At 41.8% G+C, this 13,555-nt stretch overlaps 1 protein-coding gene across 5 annotated transcripts in view; it reads left to right on the top strand.

Annotated features, from left to right (window-relative positions):
- Window positions 1-13,555, top strand: part of cacna2d2a (calcium channel, voltage-dependent, alpha 2/delta subunit 2a) — a 237,398-nt gene that overhangs the window by 53,010 nt on the left and 170,833 nt on the right. For 2 of the 5 annotated variants that reach the window (XM_019857122.1, XM_019857114.1), the window contains exons 1-2: window positions 524-995; window positions 8,308-8,389. In XM_019857122.1, the coding sequence (XP_019712681.1) occupies window positions 871-995; window positions 8,308-8,389 (207 nt within the window). In that variant the 5' untranslated portion in view covers window positions 524-870. Of the gene's footprint in view, window positions 1-512; window positions 996-8,307; window positions 8,390-13,555 lie in introns of those variants that run through there. The other 3 variants (XM_019857151.1, XM_019857131.1, XM_019857142.1) reach the window with 3 other exon arrangements.

Here is a 13,555-nt window from a genome sequence, read left to right as displayed (position 1 = left end):
CCTTTGGAGGTCTCTGCCATCTTGATTCTGAGACCTCTAGTACATATTTGGTACAGACGTTACGGTACGCTATTCCTGCTACCTGGTCATGCGGCTCGATATATGCCTTGTCTGCCAGCATCTTATAGACTGCTGTGATATGCTGTACTGTCTCTGGGGCTTCTTTGCACAGCCTGCACCTGAGGTCCTGTCTAATGTGGTAGACACCGCTTCTATTGAGCTTGTGTTTGGGCCCTGTTATTTTTTTCCAAATTAGAAAATATTTTCTATTTAGAATGCAACTTCAAATTTTTCAAGTATGACTTTTTAATGGACTTGAGAAGATTCATTCCAGTAAACATCACGGCATTGTGTGAGGTTTTATTTTGAATGCTACCCGCCGGATGCAGTTGACATGCTATCCTACTTGACTTGACTCTCGCGTCGGCTTCGCCGGAGCCAGCTGTGGAGGGGGGAGAGAGAGAGAGAGAGAGAGAGAGAGAGAGAGAGAGAGAGAGAGTATGCACGGCGGCGGCGGCGAGGGAGGGAGGAGAGAGTAAAGCGTAAATAGGTGCACATCGTCACCATCATCATCGTCGGCAGCGGAGCATCTTCCTCTTCCTCATCCACATCTCCACCGCCAAGGAGTGACATTCTCTCTCCCGGATAGCAGCATTAGAGTCCTCAAGCCCCTCTCGTCCATCCACCAGCTCCCGGCGCGCACTTTCTTTCTTTCCCCCCCTCCTCTCCGCCTCTCTCCCGACTGGGTTTATTCTTAGCTCGGCTGTAGGAGACTCTTGTCCCCCTAGACCCACCAACCCACGGCACCCTTCCGTCGGCGTGCGTCCTCCCGGCCCTTGGGCTTATTTTTCCCACTTTGTTGAATATTTCATGGGGAAAATGGCGATCGGAGCCCCGTCGTACGGCGCGCTGTGCCTCCTGTGCATCCAAACTGCACTTCTCTTGTGCGTGTCCACGCCGACCGCCGGGACGCACCACTTCCCGCAGCACTACACGTAAGTAGTAGGCTCTTCATTTTGGGGAGCTCGGGAGGGAAGTAGGACAGGTGGCCCCGAGAACGCACGCCTTGCTCGTGTGCTCCAGCACGCAACTTCCGTCTGTGATGCTGCATATTATATTATATTACACAGTATTATATTACAAATATGCACGACGTCACCTGATTGTAGTAACGTGTCTCGTGTTTGTTATCGTGGCCTGGAAATAACGCGGAACGTTTTTTTTTTTTTAAACTTGGTGAATGATTACAAACATTATTTGGATTCTATTACATGACAGCAGAGGGACATGATAGATGCATTCACACCCCAGGATGCACTCACTCAGAGCAGATGAGTCCAGTCGCATCAAGAAACTTCAAATTGAGCAATAACATCTCATACTTTGCTATGATTCAGCTCAATTCAATACCACAACTTCCTCCTACAATGAACTTTAAAAAAACGGTACTATACTGTATATAAAGAATGTAAAAACGTCTAAATATTTTACAAGTAATGTATTTAAAATAATATATTAGACTAAAATATAACTAAGAAATTGCAGTGTCTCATGAATTGCACATCTGCCTCAGTGTCCCGAGATTCTGGGTTAGATTCTCGGCTTGACAAGCAAATACCAGGAACCTTGCTTCATTGTGATCAAACGCAAGGTATAAGGTCAGTGCAATTTATAAAGCAAATAAGAATGTCTCGTCTGCCTCACAGTCAAGTCTTCCCCGTGCTTGCACGGGTTCTCTCTGGCGCCCTCCCACATCCAAAAACATGCATGTTAGGTTTGTTTAAGACTCTAAAATATCCATAGATGTGAGTGTGAGTGCTCGTTTGTCAAGATGTCCTCTGTGATTGTCTGGCGACCACTCCAGGGGTGTATGCAGCCTCTTCCCCGTAGTCAGGTGGGATAGACCCCAGCTCACTTGTGACCCTATGAGGTCAAGCACTGCTGATGAATGGATAAATAGTAAATATTATTTATATTTGCCCAATTGTTGCCCTCTCCTCTCCATTCGTACTATTCCACTTACCTGATGCATCCCCCGTGCCTGCCCTTAATGAAGCCTTCCTGCATCCTCTGGGGCTTTGTTATTGAGATGATCAAGGTGACTTTGAAGGGCGGCATCACTTACCATTCACTGACGATTAACTCCAAACTGCCGTTAATGGTGCCGTTTATTTGACCGCCCAAATCCCTGCGTTAAAAAAAAAAAAAAACAAAAAACGATGTGCTGAGTGAATTATTCCTATGTTTCAGTTAATTTGCCATGATTCATCTCCATCAAGTTTTGTTGTTGTTTGTTTAAAAATATTGAGATGTTTTTGTAGATGTGACTGCATCCGGGTACAGGTTCCAGTGCCCAATTCCAATTTAATACCCATATTGGATGTTATTGGATCATCTATTTCCATTTACATTTCAAGTGACACATATCGCATATGGCTGTTTACATTCTGCATGATCAAATTGCACATATCTACATAAGCGACAACACAGAAATAAACAACATCATGTATTAAATGTATTATGGCGGAGTTGGCCTTGAGTGACTCTTTCCCCCCATTGATTTAAATGAGGGTACCTTCACGTCACATCACTGGCCTATATGTCCTCAGTTTTTTTCCCTCATTTAATAGTGAACGCACTCCTGATTTTGCATATTTACACTGTATGTAATGATTAGAGGCGGCCCGGTGGTACAGTGGTTAGCACGTCAACCTCACAGTGCAGAGGTACCCTGTGTGGAGTTTGCATGTTCTCTCCGGGCCTGCGTGGGTTTTCTCCGGGTACTCCGGTTTCCTCCCACATTACAAAAACATGCATGGCAGGCTGGTTGAGCACTCTAAATGGTCCCTAGGTTTGAGTGTGAGCGCGGATGGTTGTTCGTCTTCCCCGGCTACTGCCCGAAGATGGCTGGGATAGACTCCAGCACCCCCCGCGACCCTTGTGAGATTAAAGTGGATCGGAAAATGGATGGATGGATGGATGGATGTAATGATTAGACTAATTCTCAAATTGTGATTGAAATTTATAGCTATGCATACAGTCCAGTGACACTTACCTAATGCCCAAGTGCGCCACTGGGGGCAGTTTTAGCCACGCCCAAATCAGGATGAAAAGAAATGGTGAAAAAACATTTAAATGCTGTATCTACACAGTTTAGTTCTGCATAGTTCTTAGTCCATGTAATATATGTATTATTAATAAAGAAATATTATTGAAATGAGTCCTACAGTACTTAAGAAAAAAACAAAAACCTCAAGGAATTTCTCTGCCTTGGGTACCTGTTTAATTGGTGTCTACCATTGGGAAGACAAGTCATGTCAGCCGCAGCTACCATTTCACGCCTTTTCCTGACTGGAAGTTGATAGTTGGATCCCAGTATGAGTTTAAATTGCATCACAAACTGTTGCCACCAACATTAACACAACCATGTCGCTACTTAAGGATGCTAAAAAACTCTCGTTAAATACTCTGACATTTTATGATACACTGCTTGTTGCCAGTGTTAGCAGCTAGCCACTAAGCCCAAAGTCACACTTAGGCCTACACATGTTTCTGGAGCAGAAAATACAGTGAGCTGATATGCAGTATAGTTTAGAGTTTACATTTTTAGATAACTAACAAAAATGTCAGTTATCAAAAAATGAAAATCAATTGGTCATTCATTATGAAGTGAAATGTGTTATTTTCTGTTTTGTATTCATAAATGTTAATAAACCAAGCAAAATGATATATATATATATATATATATATATATTTAAAATGTTATATGAATACTCAATTATTTGATCCTATTTTGTTTAGGCTATCCAAATACCCAAATATTCAGTAGCTGCCACCCTCGACAGAAATGTATGATTTCACTTTAGAGGGACTTTAAGCACAATACAATATATTTGCATTTAATCTTTAAGATTCAATTAGTGGAAGGAAGGTATGTGATCAAAAGTGTGGCATGTAGTGTGAGTCGGAGGCTGAATTATATGTGCTGCCCTGTTCAAAAAATGTTGACTTTTCCTAAAGCATCTCCATTTGGCCCTACACCCGCGACACATTATGCGGGACTTGGTGCAAAGGAAGAGCCCGAGCCCGTCTGCCGTCTCAGCTCCGAGGTGCTTATAAGCTTGCAAGCTAGCTAGTGGCTAGCTCCTCTCATTGGTGGGACATGTTTCAATCACCAGATGCATTAAGCAAATATATTTTACGTAGACATAAGAAAGATTTGTGTCTGTGATTGACAGCGGTTGACGTCATTGGCTTCAGGAGGTTCAGCGGACACCCCTAAAGCAGAGACAGTGGCTTCATTTCTGATGATTTTGAAGCCTCATATTAAGATACTCGATCGATCAATCGATCGATCTATGGTATCTAATCCATATATATATATATATATATATATATATATATATATATGGATTAGATAAATATATATGGATTAGAGAAATTAGATAAATAGAAATTCCAATTTGGCAGGGTTGTTAATGACATTCTTGTCTGTTGTGCATCTAATTTACAAGACATTTTTTATTTTCACTTTTCACGAGTCAGGCAAAAATGAAGTAAAACTGTTTGTTCATCCTTAAATGCTTGACTGATGATAAATAGTAAACAGGATATTTTGCTTAAATTGATTCATCCTGCAGGACTAGTTTTTAGAATGCCAACAGAACAGTTAAATGCCAGACAAAAAAAAAAAAGAATGAATCCTTTAGATCACATGTGTCAAAGTCAAGGCCCGGGGGCCAGATCTGGCCTGCCAGATCATTTTATGTGGCCCGCGAAAGCAAATCAAGCATGTCAATTTGAATGATGCTTGCAAAAATGTGAACCAAAATTTGAAATTGTCATATGTAATCTACAATAACAGTCATTGTTCTTGACTTCTGATTTTAAAACTAGTTATTCATCAATTTGTTGTACGCTGTTTATGTACTGTAAATGTAGAGGTGATTTATATGGTTTCCCAAAATTCATCACGGCCCTCCAAGGCAAACCGTTAACTACAGTGTGGCCCACGACAAAAATGAGTTTGACATCCCTGCTTTAGATGCTGACTGAGATAATCATGTTGCACATAACGATGGTTTGAAATCCGGTTTTTGTTTGAGACGTTTTTGGATTTGAACTATCAATCTGTGGATTTTGCAGTTTCCGATGTATTCACGCTTCCTCTCATCCAACGTCCTAGTCGATTAAAAAGAATAGATTAGTGTGCCCGTTGTGTATGTTTGAAGCCGATGTCTAATGGCGCCGTCTCCGCCTCCAGATTGGCTTCTCCCCTTTAAATAAACATCATTGGCAAATTTATGCATTGTATTGATTTGGACTAAATTCATTCATTTTCATGACATTGATTTTTGCTGAGTGATAGCTCATCATAAATGAATACCGTATGTGTTGTCAGAGATTAGTGGCTTTAAGCAATTACACAGTCGCCCTCATTATATTAATGCAGCAGAACCTTCCTCAAAAGTCAATCAAACCTTGTTGGTCAAAGTTTTATCGCAAGAAAGCAAATACCAGGAACCGTCAGCTCACTGAGCATGGTGAGGATTAGCTCCACAAATGCCATTTCTTTGGGTTTTTCTGATCATTACCAGTGATGGCAAAGCGGCAGAGTAAATAGTCACTTTTCAATTAATCGCCATTTACAAGCAGAAATAGTTTTTCTATACTAATATAAATGAGGGACACTATTTTTTGCAATACTTAAAAATGCCACAAGAGTGACAGTATCACTCTGCCAACCTCTTCATGTTGGGTCGTCTGTCGGGCATTTTAGAATGACAACTTATTTTATTTTAAATCAACTTCTAGATATCTTTCTTGACAATTCAACATGTAAGACTGCTACTTCACAAGCATAAACATTGCCTGTAAGGATTTTGGGATGGGAAGACGTGGGAACAAATTCAATGTGAATTATTTTTTATGGGAAAATGAGGAAGCATGACTTGTTCCAGGAACAAAAACAAGTTTGCACTCTGGCAGGTTTCTTTGCTCTCGTGTTTCAGCCAGATTTCGATTCAGCATATCTGCCTTTATTTTTTTGGTCTCTGGTTGAAATCTGACGTATAAAACCGCCATTTGTCCTCAGTGTCACACTAACAACTAACCAGTTTGTTATTACAGTATTATCTGTTCGGAATAGTTTTGGGAACTTTTTCTTGAAATTGAAGGAATAAAACAATCCACATATCAGGAAATACTGTACGTGAACCCAGAACCACGACGAGAATTTTTTTTCATCTGATTGCTGCAGCAAGCATTAATAGTTTTCCCTGTTAGCATTCACGTCGTTCAGCTAGTGTCCAGGCTGCCTGCTGCTTTTAAATCATCGCAGGAGCGTGTTGATCCATTAAGTAATTTGTTACTTGCTGCGAGATGCGCACTGGCGATCACCATCCCTTTGATCTCCTAATTCCGAATTTGGCGGCCGTCTGATGGAGATCAGCTCCGCGCTCCCTACTCGGGGGGGCATTTCTGTCCGACCCAAGCAGTTTTATTGCAGAGATGCTGATGGCAGCCCGTCCTGCAAGTGCTGGCCAGATATGTGCATGCATAAGGGGGATAGTGGGTGGCTGGGGAGGGTTGGTGGTGCTGATGACAAGCCCATGCATTAGCAGATAAGAAGGTCAAGGGACCAGTGGTGGGGCACCAACCACTTAGGTAGGCTACATGCCAGGAAATACTCTCTCTTACTCGCTGATGTGGGGCTTTCCCTCCCAACGCATTAAAGAAGCTGTTTTAAGTGTTTGTTGTGCGTACCCTGAGGACTTCAGGTTGGCGCAACAGCTTCAGAACCGCCCCACCCCCTCCCCCATTACTCTGTTTCAAACCACGAGAAAATCTTTTTGTCATGAAATAAGATAATTAGGACTGAAGCGAGATATTTTAAAAAGAAAATATTCAACTGTTTATCTCATCGGTTAGTTACAATTGGATAGAAATTGATTTCGCATTATTATGCACAATAGCATCTGCATGTGTGGTGTAGGTATTATTTTTGCCCACTCCGGGTCACCATCCTCACATTCTATTTTTGTGTCTGTGACTTTTGAGTGCGTACGGCTTTAGAAGGCGGGTTCTGGCTTGAGGAGTGACATAGGGGTCAGCGAATGAAAAATGGCACTTCATTTGAATTACAAATGGGTTATTTTTATATTCTCTTCTCTAAGATCGATTCATTTATCTTGTGTTGGCTACAGAGTACATGCTGTTGTGGTACACATTGCACTTAATCTTCTTGAACTGTGAAATGATCCCAAACTTTGGACATTCTATCTTTTATGTACTCTTTACCTCTCTACCTCCTGGCTTGCTGCCATTCATTGCGCCAACTTATTTCGCGGCGTGAACTGCAATAACATTAGTCTGCATGGAAAAGTTATTCCTGCGAAACTTCAAGGTCGAGATTTTTTTTTTCAAACTTTTTTTTTTTTTATGATTGCGTTATTCACATTAATCAAGCTCAATCACAGAACATCTAGCTCTTAAATGAAGGTACCACTGAATGTACTTTCCGCATTGAGGCGACTCAAAAAGTATTGTTATTAATTCCTCATGCTTTTTAAGTGGTCATTTTATTGCGAGGCAAAATTCATGGCGCTCAGTATTTTGTCCCTCAATGCCCAGTGCAAATGTTGGCTGATTACAGTCCCTCCCTCAAGGCTGTTTGAATAGCTAATTAGGGGCTGATGGGATTGCCCCCCTGGACAGGGGAAAGAATTGAGAGTATGAGACATCAATGTCACAGTTGAGGGAAGGGACAAAGTGATCAACATGCGTGCCTCACAATTCTGAAGTTCTGGGTTGAATCTCTACCTTGGCCTTCCTGTGCGGAGTATGCTAAAAACTGATGAAATATACTCACGTTAGGAAAGTAAAAAAAACAAAAAAAAAAAAACCCAAAAAGTTAAACTACAAAAACTCCATAGCTGGCGATGTAAATGTGAGTAGTTGTCTGTATGTGCCCCGTGATTGATTGGCGACCAGTCCAAAGTGTACCCCACCTCTCGCCTAAAGTCAGCTGGAATAGGCTCCTGCTTACCCCTTGATTCTAATGAGGACAGACCTTGTAGAAGAAGACGGATAGATTTTCACATTGAACCATCTTAACTGCTCCTTCACAAAATGGAACATCATCGCTGTGTTCTGGATCTGCCACTAATGCTGACGCCGACGCAGGAGACACACTCTGGCTTGAACATTCCCACCCTTGCTTGCCTACAGCGAGAAACCCATCGAATGACGCGCTCAGGTGCTAATGTGAGTTGATTCACATTGAAAATGTTCCATCTTCTTCTCCAGAATGATTCACTGGGCTGCACGCATCGAGAAGGAGCTGGAAAAAGTTCTGCAGCACGTCACCGGGACTCAACAATTGAGATCGGTGAGTTGACGTCACGTTTTCAACACCCTGCGTTATTAAAAATACCGGAGTGTGTGTGTGTGTGTGTGTGTGTGTGTGTGTGTGTGTGCGTGTGCGTGTGTGTGTGTGTGTGCGCGCGTGCGTGTAAAGTGTTATTTGAATGATTATGGCTGCCTCCCTGCATGAGCCTGTACGTGTAGCAGATGGCTGAGGCGAGCCGTGATTGGCGTTATTTCAACATGTATTCGCTGTGCTCGTCGGTTTTAAAATACACTCAGAAATAAATGTTTCATTTCGGCCATGGCGTGTGATTGTGCTATAGTGTCCTGTATATGATCTGGTAGTGTCTAGCGTGCTGGTGGCAGCAATGATAGGTCGCAGTAAGTGAGTTTGGGAGGATGCTGGAGTGAAGGTGAAAGGCAGTCACTGGATGGACACTTCTTCTTCTTCTTCTCCTTTCGGCACGTCCCTATTCAGGGGTCGCCACAGCGAGTCAGTAATTTCCATCCGCCCCTGTAAACCGTCCTACCAACTCGCATGGTCGTCTTGGCAAAAGTTTTACGCCGGATGCCATTCCTGACGCAACCCTCCCCATTTCTCCGGGCTTGGGACCGGCACTGGGGAACAGTGCACCCCCAGGGGAGGGCATTGCTCCCCAGCGGCTGGGTTACTGGATGGACACTGACGGGCTGTATATTTGTGCCCAGCGAAAGCCTGGCGCACCTAGTGGCATAAATCTGCACATGGGCGGATGAGACTAGTTTTGGTATTTTCACGGTTAGAAACTGGCATTTAGGGCAGTTGTCGGGGTGAACACAGCCGACTCGATTCGCAGCCAATGGAAGAGGCACCCCTCTCATTCCCTGTAAAATCTGTGCATGGACGTTGACATGGCGGAAGAAGAAAGTGATTTGCTGCAGTCCACGCAGGAGGTCAAACCGCACAAAGTACGTTGATGAGGAAGTACAAGCAGACGCCGCGGGCGGATGGTCTTATGCAGGGGTGCCCATTACGTCAATCCTGATCGACCGGTAGATCTAGGACTGGTCCCAAGTAGATCCGAGGGGTGTAGAGGAGAAAAAAAACAAACAACCATTTGTGTGTCTTTGTACATGTTAGTAATATATTTTTTGTGTTAATGTACACTGCACCCTAATCATCCTATCAGTCTCATTTTCACAAAAAATATTTAAAAAAAGAAAAGAAAATAAAGCAGGTAAATCTTTAACCTACGATGGCGCGTGACCTACGTCACCGGAAGTTGTTAGCGCTCAGCAGTCTGCAATTGCAGCTTGTGATCAGAGTTGTTGCGCGATATCTTTTATCGTCATTATTTTCATTCAGTTTGCTTTGTGTACAGTTCACCGAGGGCACGGGCAAAGAATAAGAATCTAGAGGGCCCAGGGAAGCACTTTAAAACGGTACGTGTGAGCTACGATAGTTAACAGGCTGCAAAAGTGCGTCGCGTGCCTCCATGTCAGGCTGTTTCTCATCATGGCGTGTGTGCGTGCGTGTGTGTGTGCACGGTAAGGGGCGATTCCGGGAGGTTGGGTGATCGAAAAGTCGATCTTCGGTCCAAAAAGTTTGGGCACCCCTGGTCTAATGTTAGCCAGGACGATCACAGATCAGTGCTGCGAAGTGGGCACTTTAATCTTTTGTTGTTGGTTTTCAACCATTTATTTAGGTACAGTTTTTATTTCACTTGTGTGCAGTACAATTCAATTGAATCATTGCTTAAGCACATTTTTGTTAATTCCCCTAGATTTATGCAAGGTGTTAATGTTCAAACTGTACATAGATGTTACAGTGTATTACAATATTAAAAATACCTCTTAGGAATAAAACCTCTGCCTCATTTTTGATGAACACTAGGGTCCACTACACTATGGTATTTTATTTATTGACTACTTTTATTTATTGACTACTTTTATACATGACAATTTGTTTTGAATTACTTGTGTCGCAGTAATTATTTTCAGAATTTTGACAGATTCAATTTTCATAACTCTGCCCGCGCGTTGAGTTTTGCTGCCCTTGATTTGATAGCTTGGCTCGGCGTAAATCTGCCATTCCCGTTTGTACTACACAAAAACAGTGTTATGTGAAATTCAAAAGCTAAGCAGTCAGAGCTGCCATGTCGGCACAGATTAGCATTCGCTATTCGCGGTATTCACGAGTGAAAATACAATCTGATCTTATACAATGCAATGCTTTCTCAATGGTTGTTTGCTTTGTTCTTATCATCCTGGGTTAAAAGCAACGAGTTGCCATGTGATGACCCAGAGTCTTCTTGGTACCAAAGCCGTACTCTGAATTGGCCCCACAGTCGATTAGGGCGTGGTTTACAGTGGATTCAGTTTCATTTACACTGCACGTGTCTGAGGTTTCCTCTGTGGCCTCAAGCCAACGACTCATGGTCGTTCAAATGACGCCAGTGCCTCGTGACATCCGGGGCGCTGCATTGTCTGCAGGTCTTGTGCACGTTGTCCATATGGTTGTGCGTGTGCACACGACAGGGCATTTATTAAGATCTTTAACGCGAATCATCACACGCTGTGCTAAATGGCCCAGCGCGCTTAGGATAGATGTTTGTGAACTGGTTGTCTAGCCACACATGTGCCTGGTAGTAATTTTGCCAGGCTACAAACCAGATCATTCCCTCTTTGTTAGCTCATTTTCCCAGTTCTTATGCTTATTTTCTTCTCACAGAATGAATTCCTCTAAATTGTGTGCCAACTATAGTTTGCCGTTGAGAGGAATAGAGAGCAGAGTCGGATGTGGTCTGTTTAGGTCCCACTGCTGAGGTCTTTTGGGGCGTGAGAGGCAATGGGCTGACCACAGTATTGGAAGACTCTCAAGAACCTCAAATTAATTTACAGTCATTAAAAAAAAAGGCCTATCACATATACAGTACCGCAAAAAAGGGAGTAATTGACGTCCTCCTGTTTTTTTTTTTTAAATTATAAATTTGCACATACTAATTGCTTAAACCCTAAATACTGTATACCATGAACTATGATACTTTGATGCCATTTTGTGGCATCTTTAGTGTGTTAGACAGTTTGCAAAAACTGCAAACAGGTGAGTTTTCAGTGAAAACATGTTTAAAATGTAAATTCGTGTCGGCATTGATTCGGCTCCTGAGGTCTGATAGAAAAGTCCACTTCGACAAACATAGCAATGAGCAGTTTTCAGAGGTATTTAACTGGTCTTCAGTTTTTAACTATTTTTCCAATGGCAGTGACGAGTCGGAAAATCGTGTAAACTATCACTAACCTATGCTGAGCGAATGAGGTAGCAAATGCCTTATGGACATAAATATAAAACAAGTCAATGAAAAATAGTAAATATGGTGCTGTTGTAAGATGAGGACTTCCTGTTATGTTGAGAACTGTGTTGTCGTTTCCAGTGGCGTGCCAACTGCTGTGCATCATACTGTTTTGATATTTGGGTCACCTAATAAAAAATAAAAAAAAAAGAAATTATATACTTGCATACTCCCTTGAGGGTGTTCAGTTTCAGTGTCTTGTTTATTTCTTTACATGCAATCCAGACTCCAGTTCACTCACTCACACGCTCACACTCACTCAGCGAGATCAGAGTAGTGTGACGCTCCCTCAAAATTTGTGGCTTTGGCGCCACCCTCAAGGGCACTGCGACCTTCTTCAGCAAGGGAACTGCTGTCCATTCTGCCATCACTTCCTGGAAAAAGTCCACATAAACAATCGACAAGCCATATTTAGACCAACGTTTAGATAACCGTCACTCATTGGTGAGATTGTTGCTGCGAACGTGGCTCGCAATCAAGGGGGTCAACAGGATCTTGAAGATAGCACATACAGATGAAACTGCACAATTCATGTGACTTTCTCTACGCTTGAATGGTTAGGATTAAGGGTTGAAAAGTAATCCAGTATCTGCACAACTACCTTTCGCATTCAGTAAAACAATGTTTTTTTAAGACCTAAGATGTCCTTCAAGTGCTGTCAAAGATATCCCATGTTTAGGCTTTGTTTTTAATATATAACGTTAAAGGTACATTGAAGAGACTGTAGTTCTTGCATGCCCATCTTTTATTAATTTTAAATTTTGTATTTTTAATCTATTTAAATGTTCTATTTTACAGCGCATAATATGGTCTCAAGATAATTTTACAGTTAAACAAAAATGTTGAACTTGCGTCGGTTTTTGAGGAAGATTTTGTTGCCGTATACATTATTGTGATTAAATAACATCAAAGACCTGAGACAGTGTTTTTTTTGCCAAATTTAGCCCAATCTATATCCACTTCGAACACACTATGTAAAATCTGCTTTTGTGTGTACCTTAAAAAACGGAAAAATGCCGTTTTGAAATTTACAACAATGTCTTATGAATTTCAAAATACATGGGATCCTTCGTCTACAAATCGCGTGAAGTGAATAGTCTCAGCCTAATAATGCTAATTCACACACTGCTGTACTTACTGTATTTCATGTGGTTGTTTTGTATATCTGGCCTCATTTTTTTTTCTGACACATTTACAGCATTTATGACTTGACTACAGCATTAGTATAGGTTAGTGACAGACTGCGTTACGTTCCAACATGATGAAAGGATACATTGAAACGCGCAGTCACCTGATAGTTTTTTTTTTTTTTCAGTCTTGTGATTGGCCAAAATGAAAACCAAGTTGTGTGTGGATGTAGAGTGGTTCTTTATTTGTTTATCTGTGAATTTTTCCTTGGTTCCCAAACAACAGGAGGGTCAACATATCAGAAACATCTCCCAGTATGATGCATTGCAGTTGTACACCACTGCAAACTACAGCCATAGAAGTAAACAGAATTTGAAATAAATACTCCTTTGACGATGCCAATTAAAACTGAGCATTTTTTTCTTTTTAAAGACAGTCGGCCATCTTGTATTGGATCTCATTCGATGTGCACCGTTGTACCTAATGAAATGTCCGGTATGGTTTGTTTGAACTGCAGGAAGTAAATGTGCAAAGGAGTGGAAGTTTGGAATGGGAGAGTGTGAGGATAGACGAGAACCGTGGAATGTAGGAGGAAAGGTTTTTTGAGAGCCTGTGGAGTACTGATGACAAATAGATTGGATAATTATACTGTTATATTGTTATTTTTGTTTATTTTTAGTTTTCTTGTTTACAAGGAGTAAAGATAAATGGAACGATAGGGAAGCTTCTTG

The sequence above is a fragment of the Hippocampus comes genome, unplaced genomic scaffold (assembly GCF_001891065.2).
Source record: "Hippocampus comes isolate QL1 unplaced genomic scaffold, H_comes_QL1_v1.1 scaffold17, whole genome shotgun sequence".
Lineage (NCBI taxonomy): Eukaryota > Metazoa > Chordata > Actinopteri > Syngnathiformes > Syngnathidae > Hippocampus > Hippocampus comes.
Note: the sequence above shows the minus strand (reverse complement) of the source record. Positions and strands in the feature narration are given on the sequence as shown.